Source organism: Ruditapes philippinarum, unplaced genomic scaffold (genome assembly GCF_026571515.1).
Source record: "Ruditapes philippinarum isolate M1 unplaced genomic scaffold, ASM2657151v2 ctg3869_1_1_1_1, whole genome shotgun sequence".
Lineage (NCBI taxonomy): Eukaryota > Metazoa > Mollusca > Bivalvia > Venerida > Veneridae > Ruditapes > Ruditapes philippinarum.
In genome coordinates, this window is record NW_026865718.1 from 121,332 (window position 1) to 147,325 (window position 25,994).

Genomic DNA, 25,994 nt, shown 5'->3' on the forward strand with positions numbered 1-25,994 from the left:
TGATGTAAAAATATGAAAACCAGACTGCCCGGTGATTGCATAAATATTTTACCGGTGTAAATGTAAACAATTGGGAAACCAACCTTGACCTGCCAAAATAAATCCTCATATCACAGGAGTATAGGGGCATACTACGGTCACTTAAAGGGTAACAAATCTAGCAATTTCCTTTTTCTGTGAATTAGCTACTTGATAAAACCATTAAAAATGCATGACATCACTTTTGTTTCAATATCGCGACCTTTGACAAAGACTGGAAAATTAATGAAATTATGGAACGTGAAATGATACATGTATGATCATCTGTGCAAAAATTCGACTTTCATGTCATCAGATCATTGCGTTAGTGTTAGACTGCACGTACGCCTTGCAGTTTGCAGCATTAATTTTACTAATTTTGTTTTTATAGAAATGAGACAAATTTCATTCTTTATTACATTCTTTATTGATTGTATATTTTAACAATCATAATGGTAATAAATTATATAAAAAAAAAACAGAGTATAATGGATGTGTCCAAAATCTAGTTCTAAACAACTAATTATAGGCCTTCTACAAGTTGAGATAGTGTGCTATTTCATGCAAGGGCAGTATAAGTGAGATTCTGACAAAAACCACAAATTTGACAGTACATTTGCAGGGTCTTCATTATTAACAGATTGGCGATCCATATCATTGGTTAAAATGCTTAAATCGCTTTTATTTTCAACTTTTAGATTAAAATATCCCCCTTGACCTTTAGTAAAATCAATTGTTTTCGTTGGCACATCTGTTGCCTCAGATAAAAATGAAAACCCTGACAGTATGCTTTTAAGTAAAGTTGCAGCTGGCAATACCAGTAAAATATAAGGTCTTATCATTCTTACAAATTTCTGGAAAAAATAAGTACTGCAGTACCCAAGGGCACCATCCTAGTCAAAAAAGTTTAAAGTGATACATGTAGCTATTAAACTTCCACAAAAATTCTTACATTCATTAGATCAACCCTAGTACATTGATTTCAATATTATATTCCAGGGCCTTTTCACTAGTTTTGGGGAAGGCGCCCTAGCCCTTTTTATGGGGAAAAAATGCGCGATTTTCACACTTTTGGGGAAAATATCATATTTTCACACATTTCGGGGGAATATCATAATTTATTTGCATATCTTCCTCCAATCACATTTAAGGTTTACTATAGTCTGATTTTATTGACCTGTCAATTATGAATACATTATAGGACTCATTTAAATATTCGATCCCACTTTGGTTTGGTCCGTGTAGTTTACGAGAATTAATGTGGAGTATATTAGTAATGGATTGAAAGTCACGCCAGCTTAATCTGAAGGTTTTCGTTAATTCACAATAGGACAGTCGGTAAAGAGAATGCCTGATAATTGAGAGGTCTGTGGTTCGATCCTTACTGTTGCCATATTGTTTTAGTACCCTTTCTTTATTTTTGCAGTATATTTTAATGGAACAGATTTTGTAGTGTGTTGTACGGCATTGAAAAGACATTTATTGATTTTAATCCGTTTTAATTTTAAACATTAATTCTTAAAAAACATGTTATTTAAAAAGAGTACATACATAACAAAATTAAGTAAAACATAATCAAACAAAACGAACAACATAAAATAATCATATATAGATTCAATAATGTTGAAAGTATTAATAAGAAAAAAACATGGACCAACGTGGCCTCGAACTTAAAACACGTGTGGCACTTAGATTATAAACTCGTGATTTACCCTATTGCGCTATAACGATGAGTACTCTTAGTTTAGAGATACAAATTAAATTAAATTCCATCGTACAGCGTACATCTCACGAAACTTACCGAACATCTACCGAAGATTAATATACTGGGTGCATCGACCGTGTAATCAGTATGTAATTGACAGGTTAATAAAACCAAACAATATAGTATTAAGCTTTCTGTCCAAAAGGAGTAAAAGACTTTTTTTACAGATCAATTTATTGCCCCTTTATATTAACTCATATTTCCTATTTATAGTATTTTACGTTGGTCATGTGAGGGTTCTTGGTTTGATTCAGAGGGTACATTATTATCAGTTTACACTGTATTACTGGCACTGATGTGCTAGGCTCGCTATTTCCAACAGTTGGGCATGTTGTGCTACTCGGACACATGGGCTTGCACTAACAAGGTCATCAATTCATCCAATTTTTAATAAACAATTACAAATGTCACTCAATCGTATTTCTGTGACATCGTTTACATTAGTGACATCGTATCGGTCGCCATATTGTTGTAAAAAATCACATGTGCACTAAAAAATAAGGCAGCAGGGATTTCCCATGCTGTTTTTAGAAAGTTGCAAACTCAAACTGAAGCTCTGAGTTAACATCAATTGTATTAAATCAAGGTATCCCTCTATTGGGTTATTGAATTATTAGCTTTCAGTGGACAAAACAATTATCTATTTTAAAACTAGAAAGTTTTATTCTTCAGTTAAAGGGGAAATATTTGCCAGAAGGGGAATTTTAGACTGTTTTTTGGGGAAAAAAGGTAGTAATTTGGATTGGGGAAGTAGCCTGATACAGGCTACAGCAAAGAAGGGTAAAAAGGCCCTGTATTCTCAGCTGAAAATTAAAAGTTGTAACATTTATCCCAAAAATCAAATTAAGTTTTCAAATTTTGGACCATTGATGTAACATAAATGCATTTAGAAACTTTGTATTTTTGTAGCTCTATCATCTGTAGTGTATGTTACATTTTTTGAAATTGTGAGATTCGTGTAATAGTTTCCAGACAAGCTTTACTACAAAAATCGTTCTAACAGTGATTAACTCAGGTTATTTATTCTCATCAATTGAGCCTTACTAAAGATCACAATAATGTTATCAATGGTTTTGATTAGTTTCAGGTTTTCTGCTGATTTAATAGAGCTTCAAGCAGCTAAAATAAATATCTATAGATTAAACTACATTAACAGGGAATTAAAATTATTTTAACCACCAATAAGAGATTAAAGAAACATTATGCTCATTCTTTCCCTGTCAAGTTGAGTTAGAAATATATTATAACAGATTGACTATTGTAATGATAATTGACCGATAATTGATAATGAAAAATATTTATGGCACAATATAAAAAAACTATATCATAAAAAGACTGCCCCACCTTTTAGGAATTTAATACTGATACATTCTGAATGATATTTATAGAAATTTCTGTTGGTCATGAGGAGTATCGACTTTTTTTTTCATAGTAAAATATTAAATTTAACACACATAATTATGGCAACTGTTTACAGACCATTTACAGTTGGATGGGAATTATGAATGTCATTTTAAACAACTTTAAACATAAGATATAACACAGGTATATACCATTGTAGGGTTGATGTTTTAAAGAGGTCTTGAGAACTTTTTTACAGTATTGAGTATGACTTTAAATGACAATGTTGTTAGGCAATGAGGCCATCTATGTATCATCGTATCTTCTGATAAAGTACAGTAAAACTTAATCCATATGTGAAACTTAAATTTATCACACACCAGTGCCGCTTTTACGACTTCGAAAAATGGTATTGCACAGCCGTGCATATATTTTAACACGTCATTATTTTTGTTGTATAAACATAGCATTAAGATGCACTAAATGTAAGTATTATACTATAGGCGGGTCAATGTAAAATGTTTCTTTTTCACTTCAAACGGTCTTTATTTTTGGTATGAGATAAATTGAACATAATATTTGTGTAAGTTTAAAACTAAATTTTAAAAATTATTAAAACCCAAAAGCCACAGGCTCACATAATATAATTTTATTCAACTTGTTCAATAAATTCAGTATTGAACTTACACTCATTTAATATCAGATATTGAATGAGTGTAAGTAGAAAATAACTTAGAATATATTTCATTGACAAGTTTGATTAAGTGTGAAATGAAGTTTGTTTAGCAAAACTTGACTAAGAAATGAAGACTTGCATTTAAACATTGACCTACAATGTTTGTGAGTCTGCATTAATGAAATTGAATCTGTCTAGAGCTACACAGTCCCATGGCTTGACAGATTAAATTGCAATAATGATGACTTAATTGATACCTACCTACCTGGTTGAAATTATGTTTTGAACCTTTATGAGTATGAAGAAAAACTTAAGCGTCAAGTGTGTGCAATGATAAAAAAAACAGACCCTTGTTATGACCAGTGAAGGTAAGGTTTATGTTTGCTTATCTGTCCAGTTTAACCTGCCAATACACCTGACTATTTAAATTTAGAGTATTTTGGTATTGAGACCCTTTGAAATTAAAATAAACTAATCCAAGGTCATAGCAGGACATGTTTATTATATAAATTTTAAGCCAAGAGGTAAATGACTCTTTTGTGAATCAACCATAAAATTATGGAAACAATATATATTTTATAAAAATATTTCATATGATAAAGCTTTATACACTTTCATATAATATGAATGAAACAGCAGAATTGATCAGATATTCATCGTCATGACATTTAAAGAGTTGCCGTCTGCATATTTTACTGTGATAAGAGACTGATTTCTACGTGAATATTGAATTCACCTACATATCCTTGACATGTTGCATTGGTTTTAAAGCAGCATGCCTCCAGATGTGCGAAAATTTATTATATTTCAATAAATCAAACTTGTGAAAAATATACTTGGATTTTAGGTCATGGAAAAGTAGAAAGATTCAAGATTCATGTAATAATTTACATGTTATGAGCCAAAAATAGTGAAATTTTCATAATGTATAACTATTATATTTCTACTGCGTTACTAACGCAGTAAGGGATATTTTACATTTTTGACCTTCTTATTTTTTGTAATAAACGTGGGTTGTAAGACTAGTGTCATTGATAATGTGTATATTGCTTAATTCTTTAATTTAATATATAATTTTATACATTTAATTTCATTTTCAAAATTTTCATGAAAATAGGCATTAATCTGGAGGCATGCTTATTTAAGAGAGGGCACAGGGTACAGCCCAGTGTTCACTAAATCTTAGTGAATATTGGGCTTCTATAGGCTGTGTGGAAATTGAAAGAGAAGGAGAGTAAATTGCTTGCTTACTTGCAATTTCTAACAATTCCCTGAATATTCACCTCTGACTCATAATATCCGATACAAATGGATTTTATATGGGAGCATTCCCTCAGTTTTCCTACACATAGATGTTAACCATGCAAGCTTCATTATAGATGCATGTTTACCCCAGAACGCAGTCTGATAATAAAAAAACCATGGGTTACGAGTTTGATCCCCAGTTATATTAACACTTGGATCAGTGGGTTTCTGGTGGCAACTATATTGTATAAGACGGTTTGAATATTTTTTATTTGGATCTCTACAAATGTGAGTTTTTCCAGTCCTACATGTATCTTTGGGTACAAAGAAACTTACTGTTAAAACTTGGAAAGTATAAGAATTAATAAACGCAACATGTTGGCCACACTTATGTGAATACCAATAAACCCCGAAGCTTTAATAGTAAAAGTTTGATTATACCCCAGGATATGATTGGATTTGATGGGAAAAAAATCCACATTTTCAGAATTCGAAGTTTCATGTCTTGTTTCTTAAAAGATCCTGTAACACATGTTTTTATGGTTTTATATCATAAATATGATGCTAAAATAGATTTATCAATATTGTAAGTTCCAAAAAGCATTATTTGTAAAGATATTACCGAATTTAACATTTCATGTAAATAAAGGGAGGTAATTAGAAATTTATTTTCTGTAAAGTCCAAGTCAAACTTTTCAATAAAAAATGAATGCATGTATTTTAATGATAACATTTAATGTGCACAAATATTTGCAGTACATATTTTACATATTCTTCGATGTTTGAAAATTGTTTTATAAGCATAATTATATACAAATGTACAAATTTAAAATTTCACTTAATCGTTTTTTTTTGTTTTTTTTTTTTATGCGTTTATTTAAGGTCGCCGCCGGAAAGCCCATATGGGCGACCGTACACTCAAGTCGGGTCATCATAGAGCGTCCCGCCGAGATTTTTTTTCGATTTTTTTCCAGCTTTATTGGTGGAGGAAGACCCCAGGTGCCCCTCCGGGCATTATTTCAGGCACGAGCGGGCACCTGGGTAGAACCACCGACCTTCCGTAAGCCAGCTGGATGGCTTCCTCACATGAAAGATTTCGACCCGAGTGAGGATCGAACCCACAGTGGTGAGGGACCTGTGATCTCAAGTCAGCGACTTTAACCACTCGGCCACGGAGTCACTTAATTGTGGTATACAACCTCAATTATAACATACAGGATCTGTAAACTGAATACAAATGTGTGACCTGTCCTTCACCATGTTTACCAATAAATGACACTAGTTTATTGTCCCATCTTGATGTATCTTGATGTAATTATGCATTATTTAAGTAGTCATATAAACTACACATCAAAGGTAACGACAGTGTATTAAATTTTGTGAACCTGCATAAGTAAGTAGATTCAAAATAGTAGAGATGGTAATATTGTCTAGTTAGAGAAAAGCTTTCAGACAGTCAGACTTGTGAGTACATTTACAATACAACAGATGTAAGTAAATGTTTTCATATTGATTAACTGCTGTAGATGTAACAGGATATTAAAGGGCCTCCACTGAGGTTTAAAAGCCTAAAACATAACATTTGAATTTCTTACATAAATGAGCCAGAGCACTTTAAACAGAAATATATGCAAAGATAGTTGAGAAATATACTTTGAAATAAATTGAAAATCGTATTTTTATGCTTTTCTTAGCCTGATTTAAGTGAAAAGCGTTTAAACGCTTTTCACTTTAGCTCATTTTCTTTACAATTTGAATAATTATTCTTGAAAAACTAAGTGTGTGAATGATCTTAAATTTTGGACAAAGATCAGTGGTCTAAACCTACATCAAATGGTACTTTTATCTAGAAAAATATTTTCAGTCCCATCATGTCAAAAAACCTCAGTGGAGTCCCTTTAACAGGATATTATCTTAACAAGGTAATTGTGAAGAGGAGTAAGATATAACAGGATATATACTATATAGTATGACAGGATATTTTTTCATATTTTCTTTATATTATTTATCATCATGATTTTCTGTAAAGATTTTTTTGAATGGATATTTTGCCTTGACTAAATAAATGTATGTGTTGAAAAAACAAAGCTTGACAGAATAAATAACATTTATATATAAATTTTGTAAGATAATTCATTACAAAATATTCTTTCCAAGTAATTGCTTGAGAAATTACAATCTTTAGTCTTTGCTTGAGAAATTAAATAACAGCCATTGCTTGAGAAATAAAATTACAGTCTTTACTTAAGAAATAACATTCTTTGCTTAAGAAATTAAATAACAGTCTTTACTTGAGAAATTATAATCTTTTCTTAAGAAATAACACTCTTTGCTTGAGAAATTAAATAACTGTCGTTGCTTAAGAAATAACAGTCTTTGCTAGAGAAATTAAATTACAATCTTTGTCTAAAAAAAAATAACAGTCTTTACTTGAAAATTTATAATCTTTTCTTAAGAAATAACAGTCTTTGCTTGAGAAATTAAATTACAATCTTTGCTTTAGAAATTACAGTCTTAGCTGAAGAAATAACAGTCTTTGTTTGAGAAATTAAATAACAATCTTTGCCTAAAAAAACAGTCTTTGCTTGAGAAATTACAGTCTTTGCTTACAAGATGACAGTCTTAGCTTGAGAAATTACATTCTTTGCTTAAGAAATAACAGTCTTTGCTTGAGAAATTAAATTACAACCTTTGCTTGAGAAATTATTTTCTTTGCTTTAATAAGAAATAACAGTCTTTGCTTGAGAAATTAAATTACGATCTTTGTCTAAAAAAATAACAGTCTTTGCTTGAGAAATTAATTTCTTTGCTTAAGAAATAACAGTCTTTGCTTGAGAAATTAAATTACAATCTTTGCCTAAAAAATAACAGTCTTTGCTTGAGAAATTACTATCTATACTTGGAGAAAATAAGTCTTTGTTTGAGAAATCACAGTCTTTGTTTGAGAAATTACAATAAATTATAACATTAGCTTGAAGAATTACAACTTTGCATGAGAAAATACTCCACCATTTATTTATTGTCAAAATCATTCCCTGCCAATTACAACATTTGCTTGGCAATTTCAATGTTTTCTAGGTTAATGAAAAGTGGTAAACATGTTCATCCAGGCCATTGCTTGGATTTTTTTTTGCAAGGCCATTGCTTGAAATTATTTTTTTGCCAGGCCATTGGTTTGAATAATTTTTTGCCAGGCCAAAATTTGATGGGTTTTTTACCAGGCCTTTGCTTGATATTATTTTTTGGGAGGCCATTGCTTGGAATTATTTTTTGCCAGGCCATTGCTTGGAATTATTTTTTGCCAGGCCATTGCTTGGAATTATTTTTGCCAGGCCATTGCTTGATTTTTTTTTACTAGGCCATTGCTTAATATTGTTTTTTGCGAGGCCATTGCTTGGAATTATTTATTGCCAGGCCATTGCTTGATATTATTTTTTGCCAGGCCATTGCTTGGTATTATTTATTGCGAGGCCATTGCTTGGAATTATTTTTTGCTAGGTCAATTAGCATGGTAATGTTTTCTTTATAGACAGGTGTATATTTGCCAGGGTACTATTAGATTATGATTTGTTAATTTATCACTACATGATATAAGGTCATTGCCAGGTAATTGCTTTGACAAATCTTTGCTTAGAATAATATGTCATATTATAATACATATTACTTATTTAACATCGGGTATTGTGTCTTTTTGGACAAAATATGTTCTGCACAGGCTTTGCGCTGAAAAACAATCTCTAAACATACAGATGCTCCCAATTTATAGAACATGATATTGTGAGGGAAGGATAAGTATTCAAGTATACATGTATATTTTGATTAAGGAAAAAAGAGGTATAGATACTAAGAAACTCAGCAAGCAATAAAACCTAAATTGTGTTTTTATTTTTTTGTAGAAATTATGGAAACACCAGTGGAGACACAGTTTGTGGCATCAGATTATGGGAAGAACTGGGTGAAGATCCTAGTAGTGAAGAGAGACACAGAAAAACATTACATTAAGGTTAGTTCCCGACTCATTTAATTGTTTGTTACTTTTTCTGTGAAAATAACTTCACAAGGACATGGATTATGTGAGTTATTACAATGATTGAATATAATTATTGCTTGATTAAGCTACTACACCCTTGCTTTGTTAACAGAAATGGAAAAATAAACGGTTATCTTATCTTACAATGCTATTTACAATGGTTATTAATTATGCTAATTTACATTTTGTAGTTTTAAACACATTGTAGTTAATAACTTAATATGGTTATCAAGATACTGTTCTTGCTATGGCTATCATTTTATTTTTGAACTTACTGTATTTTTAAACTTACCTTGGTTATAAGCATATATGTATTATACTTACCTTGGTTATCAATATACTGCAGTTATTCACTCACCATGGTTATCAACTTAATGTAGTTATTCACTCACCTTGGTTATCAAAATACTGCAGTTATTCAGTCACTATGGTTATCAACTTATTGTAGTTATTCACTCACCATGGTTATTGACATACTGTAATTATTCACTTACCATGGTTATCAACTTACTGTAGTTATCCACTTACCATGGTTATCAACATACTGTAGTTATTCACTCACCTTGGTTATCAACATCCTGCAGTTATTCACTCACCATGGTTATCAAAATACTGTAGTTATTCACTCACCATGGTTATCAACATACTGTAATTATTCACTTACCATGGTTATCAACTTACTGTAGTTATTCACTTACCATGGTTATCAACATATTGCAATAATCAACTTACCATCATTATCAACTTACTGCAGTTATTCACTCACCATGGTTATCAACTTACTGAAGTTATTCACTCACCATGGTTATCAACTTACTGTAGTTATGACTTCACCATGGTTATAAACATATAGCAGTAATCAACTTACCATGGTTATCAACTTACTGTAGTTATTTACTCAACATGGTTATCAACTTACTGTAGTTATTCACTCACCATGGTTATCAACTTACTGTAGTTATTCACTCACCATGGTTATCAACTTACCGTAGTTATTCACTCACCATGGTTATCAACTTATTGCAGTTATCAACTTACCATGGTTATCAACTTACTGTAGTTATTCACTCACCATGGTTATCAACTTACTGTAGTTATTCACTTATCATAGTTATCAACTTACTGTAGTTATTCACTTACCATGGTTATCAACATACTGTAATTATTCAATCACTATGGTTATCAAAATACTGTAGTTATTCACTCACCATGGTTATCACAACTTACTGTAATTATTCACTCACCATGGTTAGCAACATACTGCAGTAATTAACTCAACTCACTGTGGTTATCAGCTTACTGTAGGGATTCACTTATTATGAATCTTACTGTAGATTGTTATCAAGTTACTGTAGTCATGAACTCACCATGGTTGTCAACTTACTGTAGTTATTCACTTACCCGGGTTAATAACTTGATTAACTGACCCCATTGTCTATACTTTTTCTACTGGTTTTTATTTGTCCATGATTCTGATTTTTATATATTTTATCAAATTATGATATATATTTCATGTTTTTTACAGGAGTTGGAGGTGTGTACAGCATTAACATTAAACAACCACAGGGATTATATATTTGAGGATAATTCAGATATCATTGCCACAGACTCACAGAAAAACACTGTACATGTTCTTGCCAAGCAACATGGGGTATGTAGACATAATAGTTAAAGTTAACATCATGTTATTAGTTATAAAGATGCATGTACATGTAGTTGATATGTTATATGGCTCATAAAGGCATTTGGTATGTTATATGTTTCATAATGACATTGGATATGTTATATGGCTCATATTTAATGCATTTGCTATGTTATATGGCTCCTAAAGATATTGAATATGTCATATGAAACGTTTCATAAAGACATTGGATATGTTATATGCTTCATAAAGACATTGGATATGTTATATGGCACATAAAAAACAGTTGATATGTTATATGGTCCATAAAGGCTTTTGATGTGTGATGTGGCTCATCAAGAAATTTGATATGTTATATGGCTCATCAAGAAATTTGATATGTTATATGGCTCATATAGACATTTGATACATAAAATGACCCAAAATGTCTGGTTATAATAGTCCTCACCTAGCAGATTAGGTTATATAGTTGTGAAAAACTGTTTATATAAAGCCATATAAATTTTTTAATATCTCTGTAATATAACAAAATGCTGCACCATTCTTTCTTTGATTTAAAATAGAAAAAAAAAAAATTTGCTGCAGCATGTCATAATCACCACTATTGTTCATTGAAAATTCTTGGGAGTAATTAAATTACGAAAATTAACCTATATTAAAGATTTATAACATTTGTAGCTTCTTTTCAATTTCTTTAAGTTATGTGAAAGCTTTTTTTGTTTCAGGTCAAAAATATTGAAAAGTTTGCTCTAATACTTAGCAACCATTTTTTACGAAAATATCCACATGTTGTGGCAACAAAAATAAACATTGAAGAGTACCCGTGGAAAAGAGTTGATATTGTAAGTTTCTCTTTTGTTTATGGAAATGTATTGTAAATTTCTTGGACATATTCAGACTTTTATGCTCTGTGACTTCACTAGAGGACAAAGTGCTCAAAGGTGAGCTTTTTGATAGCATGAGGTTCAGCCTCGTCATATTCTTCATGTGGGTAAGTTATCCAGCTAGCTTATGTAACATTGGATGTTCTACATAGATGGTTTTTTTTGTGAGTTGCACCCGAGTTCTTCCTCAATTTAATAAAGCTTGAAAGTCAGCATATGAGCTATAATGTGTTGGTGCAAAGTAATACACAACAACAACAAAGTGATACCATCAATGTTCTGTTGTTTTCCCCAGTTTGTTCAACATCATCTTCTTAGCCACATTGTAGACTGCAACCAAACTTTACTGGAATAATCTGTAGTTTGTCTTCTTCAAAATTTATACAAATATTTCAAGTCTGACTTAAAATTCAAAATTTATAAAATGATGTCCATCGGATAAAACTTGACATAGTCATACATATCATGTAAGTTCTTTATGTTCACATAGACTTACATAGGAAAACACATTAATCTTGTGTAAACTTACATGACCTATAGCTTAGATATTTTGCATGTATCATCATTGCCTAGCAGATTTCTTCAAAAATTATCTACCCTAGAGAAAGCCAAAACTATCTTTCCTGTTTTTTTCGCTATATGAACAAATTGTGTTGGTGCATTGTTTAAACCCCCCCCCCCCCCAAAAAAAAAAACCCTATAAGTCTTGGGAGGGACTTGATATATTCTGTCTTACTTTTCACCATCTACATAAATTTATAATGATTTTATATATTTCATTTCATGTATTATATTTGTTTATGATTTTATTCTAAATTTAGCTATTTACTGTTTTACCTTTTCATGTATGGTTGCTGCAGTATTCATTAAAAAAACAATTTATGTTTGAATTTCAGAACGGAGAAAAACATGTTCATGCATTCCAGTTTGTAAGAGATTGTTTGCGAGTATGTGAAGTTACGCAGAAACGTGGAGGTAACAATATGAATCCTTTAACTGTTGAATTTACTGAATGAACTTGCCCAACTTCCAATACGGCACAGTCCATTTATCCATTTAAAGGGATATGATGATTAAAATTTGGAAGTTTGCCAAATAACCATATAAAGGTCAGTTAGACATCTACGATCTGTAGATTGGACTGGTTCTAGACTAATGGCAGAAATTTGCTGGCTGTTTATGTTCCAGTGTTAAAAGAGTTTGCACTTTACAGTACCGTCTATCAACAGGCTCAGTCAAACTGAGTCTGCAACATTTTAGATTTTGCCGTTTTTGACTTTCTTTAGGGTTTCTTATTTCTTTAGTTTAACAGTAGGGCTTAACTTATATTTCACTATCTGGTTGGTTTTATTGATACTTTGAGAAATTACATGCTGATTTTCATTGAAAAATCATGAAATGAGCTACTTAACGTACTTTTTAAATATAATTGAAAATACAGTTTTAGAGAAAAAAAACATAAATAATCTGCATTATCCTGGGTTTTCATTAGTAACAGATTGGCGATCAATATCATTGAAATGGTTTTAAAGTCTGTTGTATTTCCAGCTTGTAGATCTTGACCCCATTGCAAAATTTGTTTTTAGTTGTCTCGTGTGTTACTTATAACTACAGTAACTTACATTGTTTAAACTCGGGGAAATCATAAACAGTATGTTCTCTAATACAGGTGAACCATTGGTCAGAGCTGGAATCCGAGATTTGAGAGTTTTGAAGACTACGCAGTCGGCTTTTAAGGATTTTGTAACAGACGAGTTTCGTACCTTGCCAAACACGGATGATCGAATAATGTCAACTATAGTAACAGCAGACTGGTGGTACAACACGTCAGAAGGGTTCTGTTTTGATAAAGCATGGTATGTTTTGTAGGAGAACCATTTACGTGGCTATGACTTGCCTGAAATCTTATTTTTTTATATTGGTTCAAGTCAGTTTCAATTCAGGATTTGCTTTGCTGTGTTCATAACCCTGAAATGATAAATCAAATGATTCAACGGGTTTGTTAATTTGTTGTGTTTTTTTGCCAGCTGTCCATCTGTGATCAACATTAGCTGTGGCATTAAAATAATCATTTCAGAATCAAGATCCTTTATACTTCAATTGGATGTGACCTTGACCTTAAAGTTAAAACATTTTTGGAAATATTGTTATAGAACAATTTTAGGAAGATACATTTTAATCAAAATAAGCTAATTTGGAAACATTTTTTACTGTAAGAAGCAATCTACAAATAAATGGCAAAATTGAAGATTTGGCAAAGAAAAACCGAAAAGAACTGACAATGAATAATCGTTTTTGATTAACAATAAAAGCATTGAATTTTTTGTAAATTCTAGAAATGAATAATCTTAAGTTTTTTTCTGGATTATAATTAGGGAAGCTGTTAAAGCAACTATACTAGAGAAGTTTGCGGGTCCACCAGACACAGGAGTGTACTCAGCATCGGTCCAAAACACATTATATATCTCAGCTAGATCTGCCATTACACGAATACCACAGGTAAATAGTAACTTTACACGATTACCACAGGCAAATAGTAACTTTACACGAATACCCCAGGTAAATAGTAACTTTACACAAATACCACAGAAAAATAGTAACTTTACATTAATACCCCAGGTAAATAGTAACTTTAGAAGGATAAATAGTACATGTAACTTTACACAAATACCACAGAAAAATAGTAACTTTACATTAATACCCCAGGTAAATAGTAACTTTACAAGGATTAATAGTACATGTAACTTTACACAAATACCACAGGAAAATAGTAACTTTACATTAATACCCCAGGTAAATAGTAACTTTACAAGGATTAATAGTACATGTAACTTTACACAAATACCACAGGAAAATAGTAACTTTACACAAATACCCCAGGTAAATAGTAACATTACACAAATATCCCAGGTAAATAGTAACTTTACATTAATACCCCAGGTAAGTAGTAACTTACACAAATACCCCTGGTAAATAGTTACTTTACATTAATACCCCAGGTAAATAGTAACTTTACAAGGATTAATAGTACATGTAACTTTACACAAATACCACAGGAAAATAGTAACTTTACATTAATACCCCAGGTAAATAGTAACTTTACAAGGATTAATAGTACATGTAACTTTACACAAATACCACAGGAAAATAGTAACTTTACACAAATACCACAGGAAAATAGTAACTTTACATTAATACCCCAGGTAAATAGTAACATTACACAAATATCCCAGGTAAATAGTAACTTTACACAAATACCCCTGGTAAATAGTAACTTTACACAAATATCCCAGATAAATGGTAACTTTACACAAATACCATAGGTAAATAGTAAATTTACACAAATACCACAGGTAAATAGTAAATTTGCACAAATACCATAGGTAACTAGTAACTTAACATGAATTTCCCTGGTAAAGAGTAACATTACAGGAATACCCAAGGTAAAAAGTAACTAAATTTATATCCCAGGTAAATAGTTACTTTGCACAAATACTCCAGGTGAACAGTAACTTAACATGAATATCACAGGTAAATAGTAGCATTACACTTACACTACAGATAAAATTGTTGAATTGTTTGAATTGTAATTGAAAATCATGAACTGTTACAGCATTGTTATAGAATATCCCAAACCTATTAACTGAAACTGTAAATGTAGTCATAAAATAAAAAGTTCATATTTAGTCCTCTATATATTAAATATTCATAAGTACAATTTTGTTTACATATACATATATGTCCTTAAATTATTCACAACAAATTATTTCAGGTAAAGCATGTTCCTCTCATTGATATTTTCAGGCAATTATAGATGCAGTCTATTATTGATTAAATGATGTTTGCTAACTGTCTAATTTCCATACATTACAGATAGATAAAGTGGAGATTACTCTACCAAACAAGCATTACTTTGATATAGATTTCTCCAGATTTCCCAAACTTGAGTTTAGTGGCTGCAATAACACTCAAGTAAGTTGTGTTTGGTTTTTTAATGCGGGGAAAAATATAGCATTGTACTTGTTCTTTTTAATACTGTTTCTCTTACATGGACTATGTTTTGAAGTGTTACCAACATGTTATTCTTATATAAGATTGAATATGGGGCATCTGTGGCTGAGTGATTAAACTACTTGCCCTTCACTGTTGTGGGTTCGAATGTCAACAGGGACTTTGGATTCTTTCATGTGAGGAAGCTATCCAGCTAGCTTATGGAACGTAAGTGGTTCTACTCAGGTGCCCATTAGTGCAAGTAAAGCAGGAAGGACCTACACTGTGTTGGTGTTATGTAAAACCCTACCAAAATAAAAAGGGTGAAAATTATATTATGCTTGCCATATGGGCTGAATATGGTCAGTTCTCTCTAAGCTGAAAGCAAATATTTGAATAACAGCATGTTAACTTGATATTGTAGGATACATATATAAACATATGTATATTGTATCTGTTTTATTATATTTTAAGGTGTATATGGCCGTTGACAAACCCTCTGGAAATATCCATGCTGTTGTACAGAGGAGCAAAACTTCCAAATTGTAGACTGGTTTGTTAAGATGAGAAATTTGACTACACTGTATTGGGTGCCGTAGAGAAATGTATTCAGTAATGGACACAGTTGATACAAAAATCTGTAAAAAAAATAATATTGTTTGTGACAATGTGATGTTGTTGTATCAGAATATCTCCCACCAAATAGTCTTCAATTTTTCTCTGTTCAAGAAATATTTATCTTAGGTCATTTTGTAAAATATGTGTTTTGTTGGTTGCCGTTATGTAATTTATATGTTGAAAATAATGTAAACCCATCTCGTTTTTGTTGTGATTGTGATAATCAGATGTTTCTTTGTTGAATATATACATGTATGTATATATACATACCCGCTGGTAAAAGATTTGGTCTTGTTTCAGCAATTTAACAATATTTTAATGATGACCTATTGATGACTTATTTTTTTTAGTATTTTTAACAAGTAGTTCCAGTTATTTCATTTATTTTTTTATTTACTTAATTTTTTTTTAGTAGGTGATTGTGTTAACTTGGTTTCATAGAACTAGAAAGGTTTTTCTTTTGTTTCTTCGTATCTTTTTTTTTTCCAAAAAATTATAATACTTTTATAGTTATTTAAGTGACAAAACATACAGTTCATATCAAAAGTATACAATATGCACAGAGTATTATTATAAACATTTATAGGATGTAAACTTGTATATTTTTTCATTTTTTGTGTCGCCTTGAAAAGGTGACATATAGGGGTTACTTTTGTCGTCGGCGTCTGTGTCATTGTCGTTGTCGGCGTCCCCTAAAGCTTGTCCGGAGCATAACTCAGTCACTATAAGTCTGATTGACTTCAAACTTGGTATGCATGCTTCTTTCAAAAACCTGAAGTGCAGTGCACAAGGACCGGTACTCTGCAGTTCTTATTTTTTGAGTTATTGCCCTTTGTTAATTTTCATACTTTAATTTTGTCCGGGCCATTTCTCTTCAACTAAAAAAGCTATGGACTTGAAACTTCATAGGATGATAGATCTAATTAAGAAGAAGTGCAGTGCACAAGAACCGGTACTCTGCACTTCTTAATTTTTGAGTTATTGCCCTTTGTTAATTTCATACTTTATTTTTGTCCAGGCCATTTCTCCTAATGTATAAAAGCCATGGACTTGAAACTTCATAGGATGATAGGTCTCATAAAGAAGAAGTGCAGTGCACAAGAACAGGTACTCTGCATTTCTTATTTTTTGAGTTATTGCCCTTTGTTTATTTTCATACTTTAATTTTGTCCGGGCCATTTCTCCTTAAGTATAAAAACTATGGACTTGAAACTTCATAGGATGATAGATCTCATTAAGAAGAAGTGCAGTGCACAAGAATCGGTACTCTGCATTTCTTAATTTTTGAGTTATGGCCCTTTGTTAATTTTCATACTTAATTTTTGTCCAGGCTATTTCTCCGAAAGTATAAAAGTTATGGACTTGAAACTTCATAGGATGATAGATCTCATTAAGAATAAGTACAGTGCATAAGAACTGATACTCTGCATATCTTATTTTTTGAGTTATTGCCCTTTGTTGATTTTCTTACTTTATTTTTGTCCTGGTCATTTCTCCTCAAGTATGAAAGCTATGGACTTGAATCATCATAGAATGATAGATCTTATTGATAAGAAGTGCAGTGCACAGATATGCTGCTCTGCACTTATTATTTTTTTAGTTATTGCCCTTTGTTATTTTTCATATTTCATTTTTGTCCTGGCCATTTCTCCTAAACTACATTGTTCACAAGGCGACACATCCGACTCGCGGAGTTCTAGTTTTGTATTCATTTTTTGTTTCTATATAATCCAGAGCAATATTCATTGAATGCTGTTTTATTTTATTTTTTGTTGTTTGTTTTGTTTTCTATTGTACACATTCAATGGAACCTCTGTACAGCAATACCCTCTTTACAACAATACACTCATTATAACAATACCCTCATTATAACAAACCTATTTACAACAACAGTACCTTTTTTCCAAATGGAAGACTTCAAATTGAATTTAACCTCTCCAGAGCAGAACCTTGTAATAGCAACCAAAGTCGTCTCCCAAAGGGTGTTGCTGTGCAAAGGTTGAGCTGTATACCCGGGAATGTATTAATAAAATTAGATAAGTAAAAATTTTAATTGACTTAAACAGCTAATAGTGACACATATAAATTCTTAATTGTTGGCGGGTTAGTTCTGCAGTACAATTTTATTTTTCTATGATTTACTGAGGGGAAAAAACTGTGATAATTTTGCTAACATTAATGCCAGAATATAAACAAAGCCAGGTCATAGCTTTTTGTTTGTCTTTTTTATTGTTGATAGTTTTTCATCCTGTTTTGGCATTCAGTTTAAATTTCAACATCAAAACAGGGTTGTATGTTTTTAAAGTAAGTCTAGTCAACATAGCTTTTATTCTTATTGAAGACCATTTACCTCATGAAATGTTACTTAAAGTTATGGTAACTGCAAATGAATCTTTGTTACAAGGTGTCCTATTTTATGATGTGTTGTCTTAGTGCAGTAATGAGTTTCATCACATGCCCGTGCCGCTTTTGCACAGCCACGAGGTGATGCCATTTGCGTTATACAAAAATAGTATAAAGTTGCGCTAAATTTTAGCGTTATACTATAGGTGCATCGATGAAAAATGACTCTTTCTCACTTAAACAGCCTTTACTCTTGGTATGTGATGAAAAGAATATTAAATTTGTGAATGTTTATTACTGAATTTATTGAACTCGCTGAATAAAATAATATCCTGCTCACCAGAGCCTCACACAATATAATTTTATTCAACTCGTTCAATAAATTCAGTATTGAACTTACACTCATTCAATATCGTCTATATCTTATATTAAATATTAATAGGAGTTAACCTATTACTGCACATGTGCATGATTGTCCTATAATTATGTAATGCAAATTTACTAAATACTTGCCTTGCTGTTAATACATAGTTTTTAAAAATATGTTTATTAATTAATAAGTTTGAGGTGTTATGAATTATTTAAAATCTTTTTGCGTCAAAATTGACTTAACAACTGTTTCTTGAAAAAACTTGGAAGATATTCAAAGAAAAAATCTCTAAAAGTCACGAAAAACTTTGCTGTAATGGTGCTTTGTGACATACAGGTATTGCAATTTTGTGAACTGTTTATGTGTATATGGCATGTTTTCTTGATTGAATGCAATGTTATCATAAATATAATTACATGAACAAAGACAGTGTTATTTTGTTTTCCTTAAAATATGAGGTAGAAGCTGTCCCCTTGGTTAAATCTCTGAATTTATGAAATCGGCTCAATTAAAACTTTTAAACATTTGTCAACTTCGTAGTATAAACGGGCAAGTGCACTTAGAGCTGAGGACTGGACTATCTCAGCTCTGATATTTGAAAATAAATTTTTCTAAAAGTACATAAAGTGATTCATTATAAAAGTAATTTTCATGTACATGTATTGCATTGATGCATACTTGTACATTGTTATCATTGTTATTCTCTTTTTAATTTTGAATATTCCTTATGATGTTATATAATTATGACTCCAAACACAGTGTTATTAAAGCTGCATTCCTCCAGATTTGCCGAAATATTTTTAAAAATCAAACTCGTGAAAAATGTACTACAATTACATAAAAAGTAAAAGGATTCAAGTTATAATTTACATGTTATGTGCGATTAAGAACTGATTTGCAGTATTTATTATCATGTTTCTATAGCATGACTCTGGCCATAAGGACATTGTTTTGCATATTTTGACCGCATTTGGTTATTTACATTGGATTGTAAGTGCTGTTTGCAATGTGTAAATAAGTGTCTTTGTTCACTTCACAATATTTTACTTTTTAAATAATCAGCAGGAATCTTGAAGCATGCGGCTTTAACTTCAGAAAAATGATCTGAACAGTATGGGTGTTTATCACATACTTGTGTCAATTTTATGACTTCGTAAAAAATGGTATTGCACAGTTGTGCATATATTTAGAGTTGACGTCATGTGCATTTTATCCTGTCACTTGGTTCAATTTCGACCCGATAACAAGGTGCCGTATATTTTTACTGATCTACGGCACTTGATCACGTGGTATGCATGTTTGCCGGACTACTTTTCAAGAAAAATATAAAAACTGTCGTTAAATCTTCTGTGTGGAGAATAACGAGTTTTGGAAACGTTGATAAAACTTTGTTTGTTTATTTTATTTCACTCTATAATTTTTCAAGCGAAATAAAAATTATTAAAAGTGAAAAAAATGTAAAACTTAACTCGTTTGCGACATTAAAATAGCGTACTTGATTTGATTGTTTTGCACGTGCTGTTTGGCGCTACATTGTGACGTCACGTAAACAATACTTTAAACGTCTGTACAGCGTTAACGACTGAATAAAAAATATTGGTGTTCGGATTCATTTTCTTAGTTAGACCATTTTCTTTCTTTCTAGATAGTTTTCACAACAAAATTCGACAAAAAATTGTGTTTATTTATCACATTTTTCAAACAAAATGGCGCCCTCAATGTGAAAATACACAGGGAGATAATAAGAACGGCGAGTACATTGTTGTAGAAAAATTAGAGCCTTCTTTGTTTATATAGAAACATTTCCGATAGTGAGATTAAAGGAAGTTCGCTTAATAAAATTCTTTAAAAAAACGGTGACAGGATAAGTAGAATAATAGATTGGTGCCGTGGATGGAGAAAGTTTATCTGGCTCTGCTCCGGAATTTATTGGGTTCGCCTTCGGCTCACCCAATAAATTCCTCCGCCTCGCCAGATAAACTTTCTCCATCCATGGCACCAACCTATTATTCTCTATATACAAACATAGTGTAAAGACGCGCTGAATGTTAGCGTTAAACTATAGGCGTGTCAATGAAAAATGATTTTTTTGTGCTTTAAACAGTCTTTATTTTGGGTATATGATATATAGAATATTACATTCATGTAGGTTCATTATTTAAAATTTATTCAAATTTATTGAACTCATTGAATAAAATTATATTATGCTCGCAAGAAGCACACGTAATATAATTTTATTCAACTTGTTCAATATATTAATTATTGAACCTACACTCATTTAATATCCTCTATTTATGCCCAGCACATTAATACTAAGAATGACTTTGACCTGTAAAAATTTTATTTTTGAAATTTGCAAATCTCAGCATGTTTTTGTTATTTAAAATTTGAGAAGGTGTTAGAGGTTTTATGTGTAACAACTTCCTTTTGTTTTATTTTCTGAAATGATAGGAAATAATTTATTTACTTGTGTGCATAGATTGCAATTCTTTTATATATATAATGCATATATTCAGAAACATTTTTGTTAAACCATTTATTATTCAGATATATTATGATTGTTTTAATGCAGTTTTTGTTTCATAGATGTTGTAATGGTTTTGTGTTAATTTCTTTCAGGGTCCCTCATGGCCTTGTTACAATTCATTTTGCCACTACTTGACGGTACATGTATATATTGTAGAAAAAAGTTGAATACATTAGTTTCATAAATGAAGAAATTGAATTTTAATCTTTTACTGACATAAAGGTCAAATTGAAATGTCCTAAAAATGTCAACTTTTATGGATCTTACTAAAAATTCTAGGGAGGAATACCACTAGAATGGCTGATGCTAGAGATATTCCATAGAGTTCCAGTGGTATTCCTGATTTCCACTGGAATCCATTGTTATTCCACTGGTATTCTAATGACATTTTTTTCTCACACAGAGTCATAGACTTGTTAGTTACACTAACTGTTAGTTACAGTTGAAGGGTTATCTTTATTATTATTTATTGCTTTTAGCATAATTGTTTATATAAATGGACCTCATATGTGATACAAGTACTAAACAGAATTATAGATCTACCACCTTTATGTGCTGTCATCTGCAATGTTTATGCATATCATTTGCATGTGAATATTAACACTTTAATATGACTATATTTACTGTTAAAGCAGCTTGTCACTAGGTTTCTGAAAACTTTGAATTGTTCTAATAAAATGTTGTCAAGTTAACAAATGTAGTGATTTCACTTAAAAATGAATTTATCATGCAGGTATCCCTTGCTTTCACAAAATTAAAAAAAAAAAAACATCACTTGCATATGTTTGTGTGTATTCTATAAGCTTATTGAGGGTCTATCCTCTCTTTCAGGCACTGAAGGTACGGAACCATCTGTTTCCTATTCCCAGTCTGTTTCCTATTTGGTTTCTATATCATATGTATGTGAACAAACAATTATTCTGCCAATTTCAGACAGCACAAAGATAGCTTAATTTCCTCTGATATGGATTTTATTCAAGAATTAATTATGTGTTTAAGTTTCTTTACTTTAATCACAATTTTTTTTGAAAGCCAGAATGGCTGGAATGTGAAACAATTTTAAAGGGAATATACCCAACATAATAATGTTTGGGGACTTCTTATATACATTTATGTAGTCAGCTGTTATGTTGTGTTTATTTTAAGATTGAAATTATTAAGATATGAGCCACGCCATGACAAAACTAACATAGTGTGTTTGCGACCAGCATGGATCCAGTTTCTCTACTTGTAATATGGTTTGTGAGGGAACAGCATGGATCCTGATCAGATTTTTGTGGATGTGCAGGCTGGTCTGGATCCATGCTGGTCGCAAACACACTATGTTGGTTTTGTCATGGCGCGGCTCATATAATGACCACCTGTGAATGCAGACCAGGAAAACTTTTATGACCACCATTCTATTTTTGTTTATGTCAATCATTGTGCAGGAGTTACCTGTATTGAGAGACCTGTCAACAAGGATTGCTTATGTTGAGGTTACACATTTCTACTGTAGAGGTTTGATTGTTGTTACAAAGAGACTTGACATTGTTATTTGAAGGTTTGGTTTCCATTATGCAGGGGTTTATGGTTGTAATATAGATGTTTAACTGTGGTAGTTAGATGCTTAACATCGTTATTAGATACTTGACATTGTTATAAGATACTTGACATTGTTATAACATACTTGACTTTGTTATAAGATATTTGAGTTAATTATTAGATACACTTGACATTGTTTTTTAAGATACTTGACATTGTTATAAATTACTTGACATTGTTATTAGATATTTGAGTTAATTGATAAATACACTTGACATCGTTATAAGATACTTGGCATTGTTACAAGAAACTTAACATCGTTATAACATACTTGACATCAAATTAGATATTTGACATTGTTATTAGATACCTGGACATCGTTATAAGATACTTTACTTTGTTATAAGATACTTGACATTGTTATAAGATACCTGGACATCATTATTAGATTCAATGTACATGACATTGTTATAAAATACTTGACATCTATATAAGATACTCAACATTGTTATAAGATACTTGATATTGTTATAAAATACTTGACATCGTTATGAGATACTTGGCATTGTTATAAGATATTCGACATCGTTATAAGATACTTGGCATCGTTATAAGATACTTGACATTGTTGTAAGATACTTGACATCATAATTAGATACAATGTTATAAGATACTTGCCATTATTATAAAATACTTGACATCTATATTGGATACTCGACATTGTTATAAGATACTTGACATCGTTATAAGATACTTGACATCGTTATAAAATTCTTGACATCTATATTAGATACTGGACATTGTTATAAGATACCTGGACATCGTTATAAGATACTTGACATCGTAATAAGATACTTGACATTGTTATAAAATACTTGACATCTATATTAGATACTTGACATTGTTATAAGATACCTGGACATCGTTATAAGATACTTGACATCGTTATAAAATACTTGACATCTATATAAGATACTCAACATTGTTAAAAGATACTTGACATTGTTATAAGATACTTGACATTGTTATTAGATACTTGACATTGTTATTAGAAACTTGACATTGTTATTAGATACTTGACATCCTAATTAAATACTTGACATCCTTATAAAATATCAATAAAAATCAATATTAGAAACTTGACATCGTAATGTAGGGTCCGGAAATTTAAATATTTAGTGGTAAACTACCATCATGTTGAGGCATCCTCCATGTACAATTGGGTTTGAAGCAATGTATAGTGAAACTACGTGTGTATAACCACTAGGTGGAAAGTAAAGTCTTTGTTGAATGAAGGTCTTTTAATGCAGGTATATCTGTACCATTACAATTGTTATTTTTTTATTTAAATGGATGAGGGCAATATTTTTCCTTAATATAATTTTCTTGTTTTTCGATTTTGTGAAGAAAATAAATAATAACAAGGAATTGTTTTGTTGTAATTTGTTTACAAGTTTTGATGAAGTTGGTTGTGTCTAACTGACTATGTGGCACTCGACTACCTAACATTACTTTGCTGGGGGACAGCTACTGCTAGCTACAGCTAGGTAGCTCCTCTTTTATATTGTTTTTTTTTTTCTGTGAAATAAAATTGGACAACAAAATGAGAGAATCACTGTAAGAGAGTATGATTTTTTTTTCTTCTAAAAATATAACAGTGTAGATATGTCGATAATTACTTGTGTTGCCTAGCAATATTCTTGTCTTTACAAAAAAGCCACCTAACATTTATAGTGCTTCATTTAGACACTTAGGTGGCTACAGGAACGGTAGGTAACTGTTTTTTCCCCTTGATGTCATTAATTTTGTAAGCTGTTAAATAGCGAAATGAAAAATAGGTAAAACGATAGAGTGGCCACCTAAAAATCCAAATAAGCCGCGCCATGACAAAACCAACACAGTGCGTTTGCGCACAGCATGGATCAAGACCAGCCTGGATCGAACAGTATGAATCCTGACCAGACTGCGCGGAGTCTGGATCCATGCTGGTCGCAAACGCACTGTGTTGGTTTTGTCATGGCACGGCTCAAATGTAAGCACGCCCCTCGGACACAGAAGATAAATACTAATCTCTACATGTGTCTGTGTTTATTTCGGATTAGAATTTATGCCCGAAAGTTGATTCTACATAGAAACATGAATTTTCCCAAACAGAACTGCATCGTATTTCAATACTTCATGTAGTTATGAATATGATTTTGAAAATTAAAAAAAAAAATTGTACAGCCCGATCAATGTTAAATACTTGATATATAAAGAATGCTTTCGGTAAATAAGCAACCTTTCAACTCCGCGTTAAAGTTAAAAATATTACACGGGCTTGCCCATCTTTCAACCCGTCATTTTTTTAAAGGAAATTGCAAAATTCACGGATCGTATAGCGAACAGCGCAGACAAAGATTAGACGGCACAAATGTGCAAGTTAACCTTAGTCTGCACTGGTCGCATGGGCAGGCTATGGGATTAAAATAGTTCATTCGAAGTGTTTCTTAAAAGTTTTTATCAGTTCTCTTGTTCAGCACTTTTCCTTCCCATGAGAAATAATTTAGTCCATATTTATTCAGTACAATTTTATCTTTTCGATCTCATTAAAATATAGTCAAATGGGTAATGTATTCACTTTAAATATTCCATCCAGCAAAATATTCCATCCAGCAAAATATTTCTTCAGTTTCATGAACGTGTTCTAATCGGTTCTCCTTAATATATATCAAAGTGCTGCAGCACTGAATGCGACGGACATGCAACCGGAGAGACACCAAGGCTTCTTTTAGAAAAACAAAACAAAACAAAAACAAAACACAAAATATATAACAGAGAAAAATTTGTTCCATACAAGTTCGAGATTTGTAGAGCAAAAAATTTTGTGTCCCAAATTGATATAATTCAGATTTTCTACTTTCAAGCACTTAAATACAGAATGAAATTTATGCCTAAAAACTCTGGTCAAACTTGTAAATCAGTGTCCTAATCGATTTATTCTAAGAAATGATATGTAAATAGAAAAAAAACTATCAACGA

The 25,994-nt window shown here is 31.4% G+C and overlaps 1 protein-coding gene across 2 annotated transcripts; it reads left to right on the forward strand.

Annotated features, from left to right (window-relative positions):
• The first annotated feature begins 2 nt into the window (after nt 1-2).
• On the forward strand, nt 3-19,349 carry LOC132730075 (uricase-like). Of its 2 annotated transcripts, XR_009625713.1 has the most exons (10): nt 3-148; nt 8,942-9,048; nt 10,601-10,726; nt 11,443-11,559; nt 12,498-12,576; nt 13,271-13,457; nt 13,977-14,100; nt 15,475-15,573; nt 16,066-16,825; nt 17,910-19,349. XR_009625713.1 is itself a non-coding variant. In XM_060715931.1 (9 exons), exons 2-9 carry the CDS (start codon nt 8,947-8,949, stop codon nt 16,138-16,140), a joined length of 909 nt encoding a protein of 302 aa, XP_060571914.1. In that variant the 5' UTR covers nt 3-148; nt 8,942-8,946; the 3' UTR covers nt 16,141-19,349. The 2 variants fall into 2 exon arrangements, 1 of the variants encoding a protein (XP_060571914.1); XM_060715931.1 differs by having other exon boundaries at nt 16,066-19,349.
• The last annotated feature ends 6,645 nt before the right edge of the window (nt 19,350-25,994 follow it).

Excerpts from the sequence above, each read along its gene's own strand:
- LOC132730075 (XM_060715931.1), top strand. The coding sequence starts at position 8,947 with ATGGAAACACCAGTGGAGACACAGTTTGTGGCATCAGATTATGGGAAG. Across the intron at positions 10,727-11,442 it reads TTCTTGCCAAGCAACATGGG|GTCAAAAATATTGAAAAGTT; the intron begins GTATGTAGACAT and ends TTTTTGTTTCAG. Across the intron at positions 15,574-16,065 it reads GTGGCTGCAATAACACTCAA|GTGTATATGGCCGTTGACAA; the intron begins GTAAGTTGTGTT and ends TTATATTTTAAG.